The sequence below is a fragment of the Pelecanus crispus genome, chromosome 1 (assembly GCF_030463565.1).
Source record: "Pelecanus crispus isolate bPelCri1 chromosome 1, bPelCri1.pri, whole genome shotgun sequence".
Classification (NCBI taxonomy): domain Eukaryota; kingdom Metazoa; phylum Chordata; class Aves; order Pelecaniformes; family Pelecanidae; genus Pelecanus; species Pelecanus crispus.
Window position 1 is genome coordinate 28,964,154 of NC_134643.1, and position 19,002 is coordinate 28,983,155.

The 19,002-nt window shown below is 40.8% G+C and overlaps 1 protein-coding gene across 1 annotated transcript in view; it reads right to left on the reverse strand.

The window, feature by feature from the left end:
* The window catches only part of MET (MET proto-oncogene, receptor tyrosine kinase), a 71,479-nt gene that overhangs the window by 34,407 nt on the left and 18,070 nt on the right, over positions 1-19,002 (reverse strand). Inside the window, exons 3-7 of the mRNA XM_075716226.1 lie at positions 9,458-9,592; positions 7,913-8,086; positions 2,283-2,443; positions 983-1,085; positions 634-770 (exon numbers count right to left, since the gene is read on the reverse strand). Of these exons, the coding sequence (XP_075572341.1) occupies positions 634-770; positions 983-1,085; positions 2,283-2,443; positions 7,913-8,086; positions 9,458-9,592 (710 nt within the window). The remainder of the gene's footprint in view (positions 1-633; positions 771-982; positions 1,086-2,282; positions 2,444-7,912; positions 8,087-9,457; positions 9,593-19,002) is intronic.

Here is a 19,002-nt window from a genome sequence, read left to right on the forward strand (position 1 = left end):
ACTGAGCTCCTACTGGATCCAGTACAGAGCCACAAGAAATTCTGGCTTAATCCTCAAAACAAGTTTATATACACCAGGAAAAGTCCCAAAATGATGCTGCCTCAGGTTTGGAGGCTGTTCACTGATAGTAGAAATAGCTGCTCCTCTGCGCAGGATACACATTCCCACACTGCTCCTGTTTCCACCGAACAAACCAGTAGGAAATGGTAACCCACACCCACTGGACACGCACTGGGAGCTGCTGCGTGAACAGCAGCTCTTGCTAATGCAAGAGAGCAGGCTATAATGTGTGTCTATATTGTGTGGGAGTCGGGGTGACAAAAATGATGGGAAATGGGCAGTTTCCAGTCCATTAGAAGCTGATTTGCTACTCCTCTGTGCAACCTTTTAATGAGGTTAATGAAGGCATTACAGAATAAACAAGTCTTCTAGGAAACCGTAGTTCCTTCTAGGAACCTTTCAGACATCCTAAACTCAGGATGTAATCCAGAACTGAATGCTCATTGAAGCATCAATTCTCCGATATGTAACACAGGGAGAGGAGAGCAACACGTTTGTGGTTTTTTTTACTCCCAAACATTTCAATCAAGCCATTTCAATATTCAAGGCATCACTTTTTAGTAAGTACATTACCTTTTCAAGGTGCATGGTTTCTCACCAATAAAAATCCTTCTGGATTTTCCACTGTTTAGGTATTTTCCCGCTACAGTTAGCAATGTTCCTCCAGATTTGGGGCCATAAGTGGGAGAGATACTTGTTATTACAGGATTCTGAGGGGGGGTAAAAATAAGAACAGTGGATTGTTAAATTATTTTCAAAATGTGAGAGGAAGAATTTTAAAACATTTATTAGCATTTCCATGAAGTAATAATAAAGCAAACAGGAATATAGAATTATCATACTGGATTGGACTCATGAGGAATCTCCTTCCAGTTAATATTGAAGCTAATTTTGACAATAAAGTTTTAATCATAGTGCTTACCACGTATGAAAATGTATTGAACAGTGTTTTGCCATGTCCAACAGAAACACTACTGGATATATTAAAACTTGGATTTTTTGCAGCAGGAACCGTGCATTCCAGCCTTTGGAAAACAAGGAAAAAGATGTGATTACATTTTTTTTCTGGCTTGATCTTTTGTACTAAAATTGAATCACTTCAAACTCATAATAATGGAGGATCCATACTAAACAAATCATCAATCTGTGAGAGTCAGGGGCATTTCAGAAATAACAGCTAAAAGAACTGTAGTCATCTTCTTTAATACTAAATACAAACAGTGTGGTGTTTATACTGGGCCAGAGAAAATAATATTAGTATATCCAATAAATTTCAGAAAAAAAGCAGTATGCTAGAGAAAACAAATACCTCCCATTCAATGGCTGAGTTGTTTTTTGGAATTTTCCTTTAGTGCCAAATTTTGGCAGACAACAGAATTAGAAAAAATGCATCATATACACAAGTTCGTTGTATAAATTTAAATATTACCAGAAATTAAACTTGAACTTTTGTGGCAGCGTGTGTCAATGTATTATATTGCATTTATACAGTCTCATACATGAGCTAGTCTCCTTAAATCATTTTGTTTGCATTAACACTGTTCAGAATAGCAGTTAGGAGAGTGCTCAGTATTTCTGGAGGGTGATCTTTTTGCTGCTATCTATATGAATGGGGAAGCCGTGCCATGATTTGCACTTTGCTTTGGCGGTAGATAGTCATATGCTTTGAACTGAGAGAGGATATTCATTGAACTTCCTATTTCTTCAAGATAACAACCAGAATAACCTCTGCCTTAAACTTAAGCCATTATCCCACTGCCTCAAATACTTATTTCTGAGGAGGAGGAGGAGAGGTGCAGCCGAGGGTCGTAGCCCTCTGGATGACGAAATACCTGCATCTTCTCACATTTCTCGCCAGCAGCTTCACAGATCAGGAAGACGGAGGTGACATAACTGAGCCCAGCAGGATCCTGGCCAAAGGAACCTGCCCCCTTTTCAAACCTTTGAATAGTTTCATTCTTGCTAGCTCCCGCAGATGTTGAACAGCATTTCGCAGACAAACCAGAAAAAGCTGCTGCAGGAGCTATCGGCATTAACTAGATTTATTTGATCTCCATTTCGAGCACTTTTTTCTTGGGGAGCTTATCACCAAGGGATTGTTTCCTGTCTGAAATTTCAGAATCGGAGATGACACTTATAGACTGAATGTTTATATCGTAAAAAAATCCATGCCACATAAAGAACATCTGTATAAAAGGAAGTTCATATTTTAGGTTTCTTACTTGTTTTTGTTGCTTGATTTTGCTTCCAGAGCACAAATTTGTCCTCCAATATGGACTACTGTATTTTTAAATTCAAATCTATTATTTTTGCTGAATCCAAAGTCCCATCCACACAGCGTCAGTTTTGTCCCGCCTTCTAAGGGAGCACTGCTTGGGAGAATCTGTTAAAAAAAATATTGTGTTAATTACATCAGGTTTTCTTGAACTTCAAATGGAGTTAAAGAATGTGCAAAGGAATAATTCTAGAAAAGCATTTCTTCTGGTAGACTATGTCCTACCATTCATCTTAATTGTTCTTCACCTTTCATTTGTCACATTATGAGCTTTCTCTGACAGTAGCAATAAATAACAAAACCTATACTAGAAAGCTTTGAAGGATAGTGTTTAGGGGCACTGAACAAGCTGTGCATTGTAATAGTCTTTTAAATCCTGCCATTCTTGTCTTTCACATCTTATTTCTGGCATGTTAAACATACAATGTACTTATTTTGTTAGAAGCTGAATGCTGAACACAAAAGAGCCCCAAAATGACCATTTTTTGTCAGCTTGATGAAAGTCAGGTACAGAGTGAAGTAGCTTCAAAGACACCAAAATCCGGTATTGCAGTGGCTGTGATAAAGTTAACGTGACTTCTGCTATTCTTTCCTTAAATCTTTTACATTTGGTCACCTCTAATTCTGAGTTAAAAATAAACTACCCCTCAGAAACAGAGAGACAATCTACAAAGGAAATGCTTTTTTTTTCTGTATATTGTAAATTGTCCTGTAAAATATAACAATGGTGGGAAAAATGTAGGAACACTATAGAAGTCTTACAAAACTCAGTAAAAGTACTGGTCAGTACTGCCAGTAAAAAAAAAAAAAAAAAAAAAAAAAAAAAAAGACATTGGTTCAGGGTTTATGGGGACTTTTAACAATACTGCATAATTCTGCAAACATACCAGTACCACTGGACAAACAGAGAATGAAAGACCAAATATACTTGTGGTCATAGTGCCTAAATGTCTTAGACTTAATGCTTTAGTGATAGTAATTTTGCCCCTAAAATGCAATACAGCTGTGCCTTTCAAAGGACCCGACTTCATTTTCAAGCTGAAAGGAAAGTGTTTGAGAGATACTTGGCTATTATTTCATCTGGAAATGCAGTAAGACAGCACATTTCTTTTCAACTCTCTTGTAGCTGTACTTCAAGACTCTCACAAATGAACTATTGTAGATAGAAAGGCAGCTGAAGAATACTTCAAAAGAATTATACCATATTTTCTATATGGGGAAATTTACTGCCTCCATTAGAAACCAGACAAAGAGTCTGCTCTAAAACGCACTGAAGCCAGTAGGAATCTTTCCGATTTTAATGAGCTTTGAATCAGCTCTCAATGAGCAAAGAAGAGGGAACCTATGCAGGAACAGTACTTTTGCACAAATCCCATAAAAAGGGAGCGAAGTTTGCACAGCCCCCTGACACACAACACTGCAGCTAAGAGCATGGAGCAGCACTGTGTCCCGTGGACTCTGTGCTATTCCCAAGTTTAACTTTCCCTTATTTCTTTGTTATTTTTTCTTTGAAATCTGGATTGACTTCAGATCCTAGTTTTCCACTCTACTTAGTGTCTTAGCACACTATCTATTTTTGGAGTAACAAAACCCTAGCAGAGACTGAAATTGCTCTGTGGGGGTACAGGATGTCTTGATGTTTTGTACAATAATGCATTGACGTGTGGCATTTGAAGAGTTTGAGATGTAATCCATAAGTTAGCAAAATAAAGGCATTAAAATCAGGCTTCACAAAGCCATACAGAATAAAAACTGAAGGCACTTAACTGGTTTTGGGTGATCTTATCTACCAAAAGGGACTTGTGATGGCAGCCCATGCGCCTTAACTGATGGAGAGTAGAAGTACTTACTGCATTCTGCCAGCAAATTTAGGAAGCAAGATCTCTAAGTAGATAGCAAAAAATAAACCAAATCTTAAACTTTTGTATTTAAGTTCTGCAGAAATTCCCCTGGAGTGTTTTTATTCACGTCTCTATTTTTGCTCCATCTGTTCTGTACGATGAAACCTCTGAAAGTCAAATGTGGTTTCCCAGACTTGTTCTTGGGAGAGTTGACAGGAATAAACAGTGGACCTCCTGGACTTTGAACTGAGGTATATATAGGCATCGTCTGTGTGCTTACATCACGCAGATAGTAACAGAAAGTAAGCAAAACCCAAATCAGTTATAAATGCTATGAAATTCAGGATTCAAAAGTTCTGTATAGCAAGGAAACTCCACTGATAACATGGAGCATGTCTTGCTGCAAGGCCTGCCGTTCTGCTTGTCCCTGCTGCTCTCTGGACTTTGGGTTAAAGGAGAGAAAGTTAACTTTTCTTTTTTTGAAACATTTAAAGCATTGTGTTTTCCTTTTGTTTATGTTGACAGCCATTATGCTAATATCCATTCACATACTTTATAAATTTTTGGAAGAAAGTATCTTTTTATTAAAGTTGCAATGGCCCATTCCTTTTAATTACGAGGCAAGAACATGTACAGGCCACATGTGAAATTTCCAGCAAAACCTCTATCCTAAACAGGCAGCAGAAGGGCTGATGTTCTTCATGCATCTGAGACAAAAGCCAGCTAAAATGACTCACTTTAAAAACAACAACAAACCATGTCAGGTTGTTCACCACAACAAAGAATCAAAAGGGAGAGCAATTTATTTCTTCTTTTACGCCAGTCACCTTTCAGCCTGACCCGAACGCCGCACGCAGATGCCTGCAATTTGTTCCAGCACGAAGCCATCTCCCAGGAGCCTCCCTCGAGTCCCCCGGCTCTCCTCCAGCACCGCGTGTCCCGGCTGACAAAACACGCCCCGCTGCTGGCCCAGGCGGTGGATGGCAGTGGGGTAGGGTGCTGGGGTGCGGGCTGGCAGCCGGGCCGTGGCGGGGGCGTGTGCCGGTGCCAGCCCTGCTGCACTCCCTGTAATTTGGGGGATGCCTGGGCAGTGCTGGAGCCACCCGCGTCTCCAATGGAAAGTGCTTAAAGCAGGGCAGGGAGGCGAAGGATCTGCAGGACTCCATGGGAAAACGCTATGTTTCTTCTCTGCCATCCCTCATGAGGGCAAAATCTCTTTTTTTTTTTTTTTTCCCCCCATTGTGCACCACTGTGTAATAACCTCAGAAAACTTTGTTGAGGACTTAGCTAACACCCATTGGACCAAACCCTCAGAGAAGCTCTGTGTTCCCTCAGGTTAAAGCGATCGTATGACATATCTCGAGCAATCTCTCCCTCCGAAAGCTGCAAAATATTAGGGGGGGGTTTGGACTGAATTTCAGATACTATGCAAAGAAGGTCATCCTCTGTTTGTTAGGAACAAAACAAGATTGTTTCTCATATTTTATGCATATGGGTTTAAAGACAGATCAGAAGATGATGAATAATCTGTTTTATATTTTTTTCAGTAATAATGTTAAATGTCATGGTCCAGTAGAGCATGAAATCTGTCTTAACAGCTAGCAATCCAAAGGGATTTAAGTACTCAGCTGCATTTTTTTTCCTTACAAGCCTTCTAGAAGCAACTTCTACCAATGTGGGCACGCTGTAATTCGAGATTCACTTTAAGATCCATCAGTGCCACAGATCCATATTCATTACAGGGGCAGACTGGGCTTGTGCTGAGCAGGCAGGGCTGAGCCACGTGGGGAAGGGGAGCACCCGGCCGGCCCCATGCCTGCTCCCACCGCCCCACATCCAAGGCGCGCTGCCCTGGGTGAGTCCTCCCGCAACTTCGCGGGGACTGCAGAGGTGGCTTTGGGGATGCACCTCTCATCCTAAGCATCTCTGCATGGGCTCCGGGTGCTTGCTGCTTAAACTGCTGAGCACACACACACTTGAAATTAAAGAGGGCTATATGAGCTCAGCACCTCTGAAAATCTGAAACTAAGCAGTTCAGAGCCTTAGAAAGCTTTTTGGAGGTGTGACAGCATACAGCCACTGCTGGAAAGTTTTGCCAAGAAAAAATACTAAGGGATGCTACTTGTGCTTGAGCTCTAGGAAAGACAAAACAAGCTGTGCAGTAGAGGTGTGAGTGGCTTGGTCCTGCAGAGGTATATGAAAATGTATCAGGACTAATTTTCAGTGTATCCCTTTGAATTGGTGATTCATAGTCTCATACAAACTAGGGCCAGAAAGGACTATTTGATCATCTAATACAGCCTTTTTGAAATAAATATATTCTTGTCTAAAGGGAAAGTAAACTATTCACATTCTGCGTTAGCAGTTTTTTTACATCTCCTTTGCCCAAAGGTAAATGGCAAAAGAAGGCAAGGCAAACACACGCCCACCCCCCTTTTCATCCATTTTGGGTTTGATTCCCATAACGCGCCATTGTTGGTTCATTGAATTTTGCCTGTGTTCGTCCTAAGTTTTGTATCTGAAAGGTGAACATGGAAAAGAAAAAAAAAAAACCCTGTAAACATGTGTTTGTAGATTTGTTTCTAGATAATTAGCAGTTTTGCCTGTCTATTCTTTAAAAAGTTGTTGGACAGGAAATCATCTGCCTGGTTGAAAGAAATACATTATTTATTTAAAAAACCCTTTTGTCTCCCTTTCTCTCTGAGAGTTTAGCATGTCAACTTTTCATCTCCATTTATAAGCTGTATGCCCGTAAAGGAAAATGTATTTGTAACTACACGGTGCAGTTTAAATGCACTAAAAAAAGTAAACGGGTATAAGAGCTACCAGAAAGTTTTATGCTTGTCCTTCCCTCAGTTTTCTAGTCCGCTAACTGCCCTGTAAACCTCCGCCTTCGCAACTAAGTCAGCCGGGATGATTCGGTTACATGTGCAGCCGGCCGGTACGAATCCTGCGTTGACCATAGCTAAATTAAAACAGGAACGCGCCAGTGCCGCTGTCCCCTCGTCCGTGTGGTTTCGTTCCCGCACACCCTTGATGGGCTTTGGCCGGCTGGCAGCAGCCTCCGGCTCTCCCCATCCCAGGGAGGGGTGCAGCTACAGGCTCGCCCCCCTCGGTGGCGAGCGGACCCACGGGAACGAGGTGCCAGGGAGGGACCTTGGGAAAAATCCATCTCCCCCAGGGTGGTGTTTTGGTTGACAGCTCTGTCGCAGAGCTTAGGTAAGGGAGAGAGGGACTTGTCCCCACAGGGAAACACCACCCTCTCCGCCAACGCTGGAGCCGGAATGGGGACAGATGAGGAGCGGGGGCTGGAGCCCTTCCGCGTTGGGTCAGGCTGTGGCAGCTGTGGGTGGGAAGCGCTTTCCTCCACCTCCTCCCTTTGAGAGGGGTCTGAGAGGAAGGGCGCTCCTTTTTGTGACTGGCCTTTCCCGTCAGAGCCCTGCCAGGCTGGCTCAGACCCATGTCGTTTCCCCGCCACGCGTGCTTTGCAGGGCTGAGGCTCTCCCGTGGCAAGCCAGGATGATGTGACAGACCCATCCGTGAGCACCCGAACCCGCCGCATTCAGGAAGAGTCCGTGCGTCCGGCCGGAGCCTTTATGGACACTGAGGCCGCGGAGAAGGCGAGGAGAGCAGACACTTCATTTATCATAATCGCGTAAAAACAAACAGAAAATGTCCGCGGAGCGCAGACCGCGTTCTTCCCTCAGAGATAAGTATGAGAAATCCAGCGGTTTACCTCATAAACCCTAGGCAAGCAGGTCTCCTGGGTCCAGGTGCCGCCAGGGCACTCGGGAGACCGGAGGCACTGCTGGCTGCACCAGCCACACTGCATGAAGGCAGGTGCCAGCAGGCACTGGCTGCAGGACCTGAAGTGGTGGCAGCCCGGCCCCTTCAGCGGGATCTTCGATATCTGTCGATGGAAAGACATGATGCACAGATCCTTTTAATACGTACACTAAGCGGCAAGGAGAGTCTCTATTTATGCAACACGCTGTGGTGCTGCTCAGATTTCAGATGTGCAAGCTGCGGTTCGACTTCTCTTTAGCTCAGTAATTATAGGATCTTATAAGTAATTTAATTGACATGATTTTAAATTCGCTTGGGAGAAACCCTAAAGGCATCTCAATGTTATATACAGTTACTACCAGCATCTGGTGTTTACAGCAAGATAGCATTTTTTGCTGATGGAAAAAGAAAACAGCAGTGTGCTCTTACCAATTGTGCGCTAGTTCTTGGAAAAAACAGTGTGTCTCAGTATGTCTTAGTTCATTCATTTGTAAAAATAGGCACGATGGCTATTTCAGCTTTGGCAAGGCTGTATTAATATCTGCGACACACAGCACGTGACTGCCCAGGTACTTGTTTTTTAAGACCTACCACCGAAAAATCTACGCTATACCTAAAACATGAATTCAAATTTATATTATTTAAAATATCAGGATAGTTATGATAATAGTCACTCTAAATATATAAGTACTATTTTCAGTCAAAATTTTAAAATGAGTATATAATTACATTACTTACCTTCCTTAAAATTATTTTGGACATTTTCTTGAAGATTGCTCTTATAAATATCTCATACATTTCTAGTAAATGATTAATAACCATCTTTACTAATGGCTGATGTATTTCTGTGAATTCTTATAGAACTCAAGGGGTCAAATTATTGCTTACGATTACGGTTTAGGATTATCTGTAATGTTATCTGCTGATGTTTTAAATCCATTCTACAATGCATATCTACTTATGACAATAGCATATTTATGACAGCTCTTCATCTTTTATTAACTCTTTGCAGACTATATGTGAAAGCAATCTTGAAACCTTACTATGAACACTGACTCCCAATTTTAAACACACCCATGTAACTCTTGCACACACACCCCTCCTTAAAAAGTTATAACATTATGACACAAACCAACAAAAGCCAGGAAACTCTGAGCACCATTCTTTCCTCAAGCCATTGTGTGTTTTTTCTTTGCAAGCACTTGAATTAAGGACAGGGTTTCAGCCTTAAAATTTGCATTTCCTGGCTTTTGTTGGTTTATATCACAGCTCTTACACTATTTAAACATTTCTCAATATTAGGTTGTCAGTTTGTTAAGTAGGGAAAAAAAAAATCTTGGAGGAAACTTGCCCCTCCAATGTTCCCAAGGGAATGGCAAGGCTGGGAGGATGCAGAGCATAAAGCAGCAGTGTGAATAGTTGCTCTTACTGAAAGTTGCTGCTCTGACAGCAGGTTTATACAGTGCACAGAAGGATTAGATTATGAACCACTCACCTTTTTCCCAGTCACTACCAGGGTATAGCCATCATCTGCTAATGAATTCTCGACAACAACTTGGGGAGAGACGGGGTGGGAGTCTAGCTGAAAGCTGACATGTGGAGCTGTGGGTTCTGAGCGGGAAACCACTATCTAAGAAAGAAAGAAATTGGGAAAATCAGCAGGCAGCATGTGACACAAATGCACGCTGCTCAGCAGTCTCACGTTCCTACCACTTCTCTGCTTACATTAATTACTGTGCATTACATTGCATAATATTTTGCATAATGTTCCATCATGATCTGATTAAAGAGCTATAAAATCTACTTTATTTAACATAGCAAAATCATGGCTGTTGGAGTATCCTCAAAATACATCGTATTTATTAAAATATGAAGGAGTCATTGCATGTTTTCTAGTTCTTTAATTTCAGGTATTTTTAAATCAGCCATAAAAAATGAAGATGGGTCATTTAGCGCTGTGCATTTAAGAAGAATTTTATCTACAATGTCTATTTAAAATAATCTTAAAACTCCAAGCCTTCAAAAGTCAAAGCTATTTCCATTTATTTTCACTTTGGTCCTTCAGTTTGAAAAATAAACTTTACCCTGGGTCAATAGTATCTGGTCTTGATGCATGTGGGGCCATTAGAGCGCAAAGCCATGGCAGGTGCAGGTTGCGCCGTGAGCAGCTCTACAGAGCTACAGGTACATGGACCTCAATTCCCAGAGCTGGCAAGGTGGCTATTGCTACAGGCAGGCTCTTTGCAAGACGTGGCTGGGCACCTCGAGATCTGTCTCCTGCTGATTTCTGCGGGAGCTGGGTGTCCAGAACAGAGCACTCAAAGCACCTCTTAAATGACAGGGAGAGCTGGAGGCTTCTCTGGAAGGTGTTCCAAAACAGGAGCCTAATTTGGTTGTCCTGAAGCCCCTTTGCAAGAGCCCTCTCTCTCTCTCTCTCTCTCTTGATTTTAGGAGATCTTAGGGAGATTAGTCACACTAGTATGAAATTCCCCCACTAGTCATCTCTCTGCATCTTGAGTTACCTAAATACTTCTGAGAATTTGGGCCTATTCCTGCAAACACACGCTTAACTTTACTACTGTAACTTTGTTGACTTTAATGGGATGAGTCATGGCTGTTAAGCACAGGCATAAAGTATCTGCAGATTGGGGTGGATATTCGATAGCAAGATTTTATAGGCTTGGGTCTGCAATCCCGAAGGATGTGCGTCCAAATGTGATAGCATCAGGCAACAAAGGCAGAGGATTGTTTACATGAGGGAAGATCATGTTCATGTTTCAAAAGCTGCGTCACGTGTAGTTTACTTAAGGAATTTAGATAATCAATATTTGCTGAGAAGTTGAGATTCAATGGGGTTCATTATTTAAAAAGATTGAAGCCATTCTGGAAAGAACTTGTATGTCAAACATTTAATTTTTCACCGTAATGTAGCTTTTCTTCTGACTCCAAAGGCAGCATCAGAACAGCTAGGACATTGACTTACACGATTTCACTGGCTTTTCGCACTGCCAAGGTCTTTCAACAAGATGGCTGAATCCAAAACTAGACTTAGAGATGCTGTAATTACAGCTGATGTTTTGTTGTAATTCAAGACGTAAATAAAATATATGAGCAGTTAATTCATGGTGATAAGTGCTTCACATCCCAGAGGTATTTACAGTTTGGGGTTACAAGAGGCTTTTTTTCTTTAAAATGAAACTGGCTTTGTTAAAGACTTTGCTATGGGTTTGTTTCACAGTACAGAAAGTGCAGCTTTCAGAAATCAATAAGGTCTGATCATTTTCGGTGACACAGAAGTATGGTCTCTGACTCGGTGTATTAGGGCATGAGCTCTGTTTTTATATTCAGGACAATGAAAAATAGAATGGACTGCAAAGCTGCATGAAAAAGCTTGATTAATGTTGGCATTATGGGGAGAGGTAGCACCACAGCTGCAAATACCTTTTTAGTTGATCATTAGCCGTGTCTCATCTCGAATACCCACTGCTATAAAATGCTAAGAATTCTTTTCTATCATTAATCCAGGCTTCCTCTTATTGCCAAGCATTCTTTTTGATTGAGCCACAGTGTTAACCCTTTAAACACATCTGTGTTGCAACCTCAGAGCAATACATGAAAATTTGGATCCCACCTCTACAATCTTGGAAAAATTATTCAGTACTTTAAACACTGACTGACCTTTATTTTACTGAGGCTGATAGTCAAATCACCTGCTCAAAGCCCCAGTGAATAGACTTTGACCTCATGACATACAGGGAGCTCACATTACACTTCCTAACTCATTTGGGACTATGGAATAGAAGTTCGGATTTTGCTTAGAACTAATCTACCAGCCTACAGTGTTGCCGTAACAGATACTAGATGCAAAAATGCTCTTTCTGGTCTGTATAACTGTGCGGTTTTTGCACGCATCAGCCCAGTCCTTGAAATTCTATCTTACCCTTATCCAACATAATCCTGAAGAAAAAGGCAATTTGAAGATAGCTTCTACAGCACGAAGAAGAGGCTACTTAGGACGCCAGTGTTGTTCTCAGAAACCTCTGATTTTTATTGCTTGGGACTGGGATGGTATGCTTACAGTGTGGCTTTAATCTACCGTGGACACATTGCCATACAGGGGCTACTTCTGCCATGGAAATGGTTCAATACTACAGAAGGATTTATCTTGACAAAGACTCTAAAGTGCTGGGTTTTTTTTTTTTTTTTTTCTTGAGGGGCGGTGGTGGGTTGGGGCATTTTTACATTTTAATAATTCATTTAATAACCAAGCATTTCTCCAGAGTGTAAGAAAGAGAAATGAAGGCATATTTATGTGCCTGCACTAAAGCAGTTAGGAGAGAGGGAATGGAGAGGGAATGTCTTGCACAGATAAATAATTGACTAAAAGAGAACAAACAGATGTTAGCAGTAAGTGGTCAGTCCTTGCAATAGTGAGAAGTCACCAGAGGTGTTCTGCAGGGTGTCTGTGCTGGGATCCATACTGTTCAACATACTCATAAATGAGTTGGAGAAGTGGTTGAGCAGTCCAGTGACAAAGTTTTTTGATGATCTGAAGGTATTCAAGGTGCTAAGGATGAGGACAGACTATGAAGGATGGCAGAAGGACTTTACAAGACAGCATGTCAAGGCTATAAAATGGCAGGTGAAGTACAACAAAGAAGATTAATTTAAAGCAGTATACGACAGATAGTTCCATCAAAACATCATCTGACTGCTCAGCAGCAGGCAAAAAACCAAATAAAAACTTAGGAATTATTAGAAAAAGATTAGAGAACAAATCAGAAAACATCCTGTCATATAAATTCATGGCTTGCCCGAACCTTGAATTCTTTGTGTAGTTCTGGTTGCCTCATGACAAAAAGAGTATGTTAAAATGTGAAAAGGTTCAGAGAAGGGTAACAAAGATGATCAAAAGGCTGTAATCAACAATGAGTAGGGTAGGTGTGGAAATGCTATGAAAAAGCCGTACAGAATCATGAGTGGGTAGAGACTGACTATTTACTCTCTTCTAATAAAAGTACTAAACACCATCAAAAGACCAAAGTGAGAGTCAGGTTCAAAGCAAACAAAAGAGCAAGGCTTCCTAGCAATATGTGATGACCTATGGGACTCCTTGCCGAAGGATGTGAATGCAAGAGGAATAGACATTCAAAGGGAAACTCCACATGTGCATGGAAAGAGCTAAACAGACAAAACCCAATAGCTCAGGAAATCCCCAGAATGGAAAATAGTTGGAGGCTTGAAGCAGAAGGTATTACGTATGTTGCCTGGGCCCCTAGGCATCCACTTGTCACCACTGCAGGAGACAGAGCACTGAGCTAGATGGACCCTTCGTTTAAACCCATGTGGCTCTTCTGATATTCTTACAAATAACCCTTCCGAGAATCACATTCATTATCACTAACTACAACCCCAGACATCCTTCTCAAAGCAAACACAATACTTATGTCCCTCTATTTAAGAGAAAAACAAAATAGTATGTGGTGTTTCAGCATAGCTCAAAGTACTTCCATGAAGAAAACAGCCAACAGTTAATTAATTAATGAATATATTAATTAATATATCCTTTATACCAGAAGTCAGTGATCCCTTAGGTCCATGAACATTAAAATAATTCATTTAAATATTCTTTCATTGCCATCAGCTAGTATTAATGTTAAGTAAGAAGACTTGACTCTAGGTTTGTTTATGCGTAATATGGCAAATTAAGACTATAATAACTTGAGTTGAGAAACAGTATGCAACAGCTTCTTTTAAAAATAATTCTGATGCTCAGTTCTGCTAGTCAGCAGGATTGAATTACAAATGTTACTGTCTGCATGTTGAAATATCTTCTGCAAAAATGAGAGGCCTTCTAAAAGCAATCCCATCTAAGTATCATATTGTTATTTTTTCCCTAGATGTCTGGCAGGTGTAGGCCATTACCCAGCAGAGATAGGCTCAGGGTTAACTTTATTGTGTAACGCCTCACATGCCCTGGGATATGCAGCGTAGCCTTGCAAAGGGCACATATGTAGCTCTCTAAACGCTGTATATCATTCTAATCCATGGAGAGTATAATGGATCTCCTCTGAAGGGTGGAAACTCTTCTCCTCAAACTTTAAACTTTATTAAAACATGTGCGCTCTCAAACCAGTTATTTGGCACCAGGTGTTAATTTTAATTGGACTATATGGATTTTGCATTATGCAATATTTGATATTTTTTCTGGGAGCATCAAGATACATTCTTTACCACAGAAAGAACTGCTATTAGCAAACTGTTAAAAGTTGAGCTATAGATATGAAAATGTTGCTTATCTAGAGTTTGCCACAGTTTTCTGTTGGTTTAACAATGATAAAGTGGGAAAGATTGCAACTATGGGCATTCCTACAAATGCATGTGTGCATTGTTTGCATTTAGCTTTAAATAGGTCAGACTGCCAGTATCGAAAAGCCAGGTGAATTGCTCAACCACAGAGGCGGGACAGCAGTGGACACTGAGGACAGCCTTTGCAATGACGCCATGGGCACCCCATCACTCCTCCTCCTGCCTCTGTAAGGTTTAAGGTCGGTGCTCATGTATTTCTTGACCTCCTCGCGCTTGCTTCCAACATAGCTTTTATTATGACTATATTTGTCCAGCGGGACAGGAACTAAGTCAAAAGATGTTTGAGCAGTTCAAAGGTGGAAATGGCTTCCAGTATGCTGTGGTATAAACTGGATTTGCATGACCATGCTGAAAAATGCAAAGCTCTGTACTTCCTTGCTCTGTGTCAACTCATTTTGCTGACAGGCACCATGGCTTTGAGCCTCGATTCCTGGAGAGGCAAGGCCTTGCCACTTTGCTGTTTGCAAGAGAAGAGCAACGCTGAAGGCTTGGCTCTCTTCTTGCTGAATTCTGGGACAAATTTTTCCAAGCCTTGACTGCAGTTACAAATAAAAAGCAGATGTGATTATTTTTGTCTATACTGATTTCTGTAGCATGCATTATGTTCCCTGGCATGTAATCTGTGAAAGCAGCTATGACACATGCTAATTTCTCTCTTTTCAGGGAAATGAGATATGTGTGTTAAAGTTTGGTGGTGGTGGTGGTGTTTGTTTTTAATCATAAGTATTCCTGGGAAATGAGTGTGACTACCAAGTGTTCTGTCTACTTGGATGTGAAAGACAACAGGTTTGTGCTCAGCGTGTGAAAATTTCCCAGACCATTGATCAGTGCGAGCCCAGTTCCTATTCCTCATCAGACAGAATCAGGGGCACCAAATGAACTGATAAGGCAGCAGGTTAAGGAAACCCCAAAGGAAGCTCTTCATCATTCAAAGCAGAATGGAATTATTGAAGTAATCTTCACAGCGTACTGTAGAGGACAAAACAACAAATAATTTCAAAAACAATAAGCAAAATTGATGGTAAAGAAGTCCATCAATGACTATTAAATGCCAGATATGGGTGCAATTTCCAGCTCAGGGAATCTCTGGGCCACTGAGTGCCAAGAAGCAGGAGGGTACAGGGAGAAGTATAACTGTGTGCTTTTACTTGCTTCATACCTCTCCCTTATCTATTTTAGCCCCTGTCAGAGATAGGAGACTGTGCTCCTTGAACCTTTAACCAATATGTCCTTCCTGAGCTAAAAATACGATTAAAAATACTGGGATATAATGGGTCCCTAGAATAAGGCTTATTATTATTCTGTATTGTTTCGTGTCTAACAAGTGCAAAGAGGCCCCGAGGAGGGTGACTGGCCTGTTGTGTGATGTGCTCTACTCCGAAAAGGCCTATCTGTGTCATCATGCTTTGGTTCTCGTGCCTGAAGCCATTTTCAGTTTAGAATCTGTTCAGACATGACAGTGCGTGACCATGGTTTGCTAACACTTGGCTTCTCAGCTAGAGCTGGCTCATGCCCAGCCAGATTGGACAGGACTGCAGCCAGCAGTATGTATACCCATGGGAAGACCCTTTCCTTACCTCCAGGAGCAACAGGATGGACGTCCTACTGCCCCGTGAAGACGAGAGGGTGCATGGGGGAGCTCCTCACTCTGCACACAGCCCAGTGCTGCCCCACTGCGCACTGAGTTTCACTGGTATAGTCAGAAGGATGAGATGGCCCTGCTGCCAAAATTGCATTTAAAGCGAGTGGTTGCCCACAATAGTTGTAAAATATACAGTGGAAACTTCTCTATCCCTCTCTTCCTCAAGAAGGTCACCACAAGCAGTGCATTTGCTCGAGCTTTACCTCAGTGAGGCCAGCTTCAAGTGTAGGGAGCACACGCAGTATTCTGCTTCCAAACATAGTGTTATGCTGAAAACCAGGCTCTGCATACCTCAAGGGCATCGGTCTCTCGTTCCTTGTTAAGGCCAGACCAAAGTGAGCTTTTCAGAATAAATCTTGTAAAACTTTCCCATATCCCACTCTCCCCTGAGCTATCAGAAAGATTTCCTCTTCCTGAAGAACTTTGCTCTTTTCTTCATCACTCAAAAGTCACTCTCTGAAATAATATCAAGCTCCAGGCCCCCCGCCCAAAAAAAAACCCCCAAACCCCCACCTTGGAACTGAGCAAAACTAGAAGATATTTTATCTTTTTATTGTTTATCTTCTTTTTTTTTTTTTTTTTTTTTTTTGACAAACTATAATCTCCCCAAATACTGGCTGGTAATGAAAGTGTCTTTTCCAGTTGTGAGTCGTATTCTCAGGATAGCTTCTTTGGCTTGAGCGAGTAAGGCTGCTTTACACCAGCTGAAAATCTGATTCCCCAACTACAGCAGTGTGACTGGGTGCTGTTTTCTAATCAAATAACCACTGTGAAATACCTGATTCACTTTGCACCCAACAGCTGTACTTTCAGCCTGTGTTCCCAGTCACACTCTGAAAATAAGCACAATAAGAAAGGCCGAAACAGCTGCAACTTCTCAACAGAAAAAAAAAGGGGGGGAAAAAAGCTTGTTGTCAGGCTCCAGCTTAGGAAGGAAGCAGAACCATTTTTCTTTTCCGTCTCATGCATGTCAGCTGTCTTAGAAAAATTATTACTGCTCTGTTTTGTAACAGAAACTCCACAATATTTGGTAAACTACAAACTCCAACCTATTCATGGCCAAATACAGATTTAATGTTTCTGATGCAGCCAAAACATGCTTAGTATGTCAATGGGCTGCAATTACTCTCCAGGAGAGCTTTGGAATTCACCTCCTGGCCCCAATTATCCTCCTTAAAAGAACTCATGAATCTTCTGTATTTGGACCATCCAGATCAATTTGATTTTAGTTTTAGATTTTGGCTGAAAACAAAACACATTTAGTGAAGGAGGCTGTATTTCCTTTTCAGTATTAGTGCTTTCCAGAGCTGTTTAAGTGAATAATTCTATTTAATCGAACTAAGAGCACAAGCAGGAAACAACAGGTGACTATTCCTTGGTTGGATAAAAGATACCTGCTTTTGCATTCTGAATATTACTGGCTCCTCAGATGACTTTCTTTAAAATAAGCAAAATACAGGCTGTATTCTGAGTTGGGTCATTAGCACAGTTTTGATGGGTAATGCCATAAGTTTCAGTGGAATCACTTGTAAAGACAGGAGCTATTCATTGTGATACGTCTCTAAACACATCAAAACTCCCAAATCAGGTAGCCATCATCTACAGAAGGAAAAACTTTGTTCTCAGAAACTACATGTTAAAACTTCTGTTGACTTTTGCAGCAATGCTGTGCTATAGTCGTGTGGTAAAGAGAGAAAAATGGATGGAGATGGAAACAAAGTCAGAGAAGAGGTGTCAGTAAGAAGGCAGAAAGTGATGAGCAGAAGGAAGTGCAAAAGGAGACAAAAGACAGCAAGAAAAAGGAAAGAAAGAAAAGAAGGAGAATCAAGTGGTTGGCTGCTGATCAAGTGCAAGCAAGTATAATGGGAGACTATGAGAAACATTTTCAAACAAATTTCTCTCAGGTTGAGTATTAGTAGCTTGCTGCTGCACCTACTGGCTTCCACAGCGCAGGCTTGGAGCTTCAATTCAATTCAAGTGGCATGATCATTATGTTTTAATCATCTTTTTTTTCTCCACAAAGTGTTTCATAACAATTAAAGGAAACTCTAAATTAATACAGAAAAAACGTGCACTAAATGTTCATTACTTTCACCAAGCTGTTTCATATTTGGGCACTTCAGGGTGCGGTTGTCAGAGACAGAGGTACTGTACTACTATTTCTTTTAATCTCATGGATGACTGCTAGTGCTGAAATTTGTCACAAACTAAATTGTCTAAATATGGTAAGGTTTGGTATTTCAAAGAGGATACAAGATTAACTGGATTCACTGGAAGGGCTGAGTTGATTTTCTAATTTTAGAAACCTATATATGAATATTTTTTTCTTTTGCTTTTAAATAGTTGGCATGAAAATATGTTTGCAAGATATTAATACAATATAACCAGTTTTAAAACAGGTTCCCTGACAGGTAGAATTTTACAACTAATTTTCTCTGAAAGCATACCTACCTCTGAAAGGATACAGTCAACTCTGAATAACTACAAGTTACAAGGGGATTGCACAGGAAAATCCAATATTTGTATGTACAAAGAGCTAAAAATATGAGTGCAAATGACTGTGCAAAAGTGAGGTGCGTAACAAGTGAAAAACTGAGGATTCTTTGCAATATGTTCCAGTAGATTTGTGAATGAAACAAAAAAGAACATAATTACTTTTTTTTTTATAAAAAATGTGGGGAAGTGCTTGGGGATATCTTTTTGATAAATTAAGTCATTGTTAGATTATCCTGATTTTTTTTAACCCATTTTACTTCAGTAATGGTCATTTAATAGCTCAATTTTTAATGATCTCCATCTCATTGCAGTTAATAGCTATATTTCCATAGAAACACTGCAAATCTGCTTTAGTTGGGCATTTGCTAATGAACATGTTTGAAAGCACTTCCTAGATAACTATTAGTGGGGAAAAAAAAAAAAAAAGATTTAATGTAAGTGGACATTAAATTCTGCAAAAAAGCTGTGTCTTCTGTATCCTACAGACCTACTATCCCTTTCAAGATCATTTAAAGGCAAAACAAATACTAACC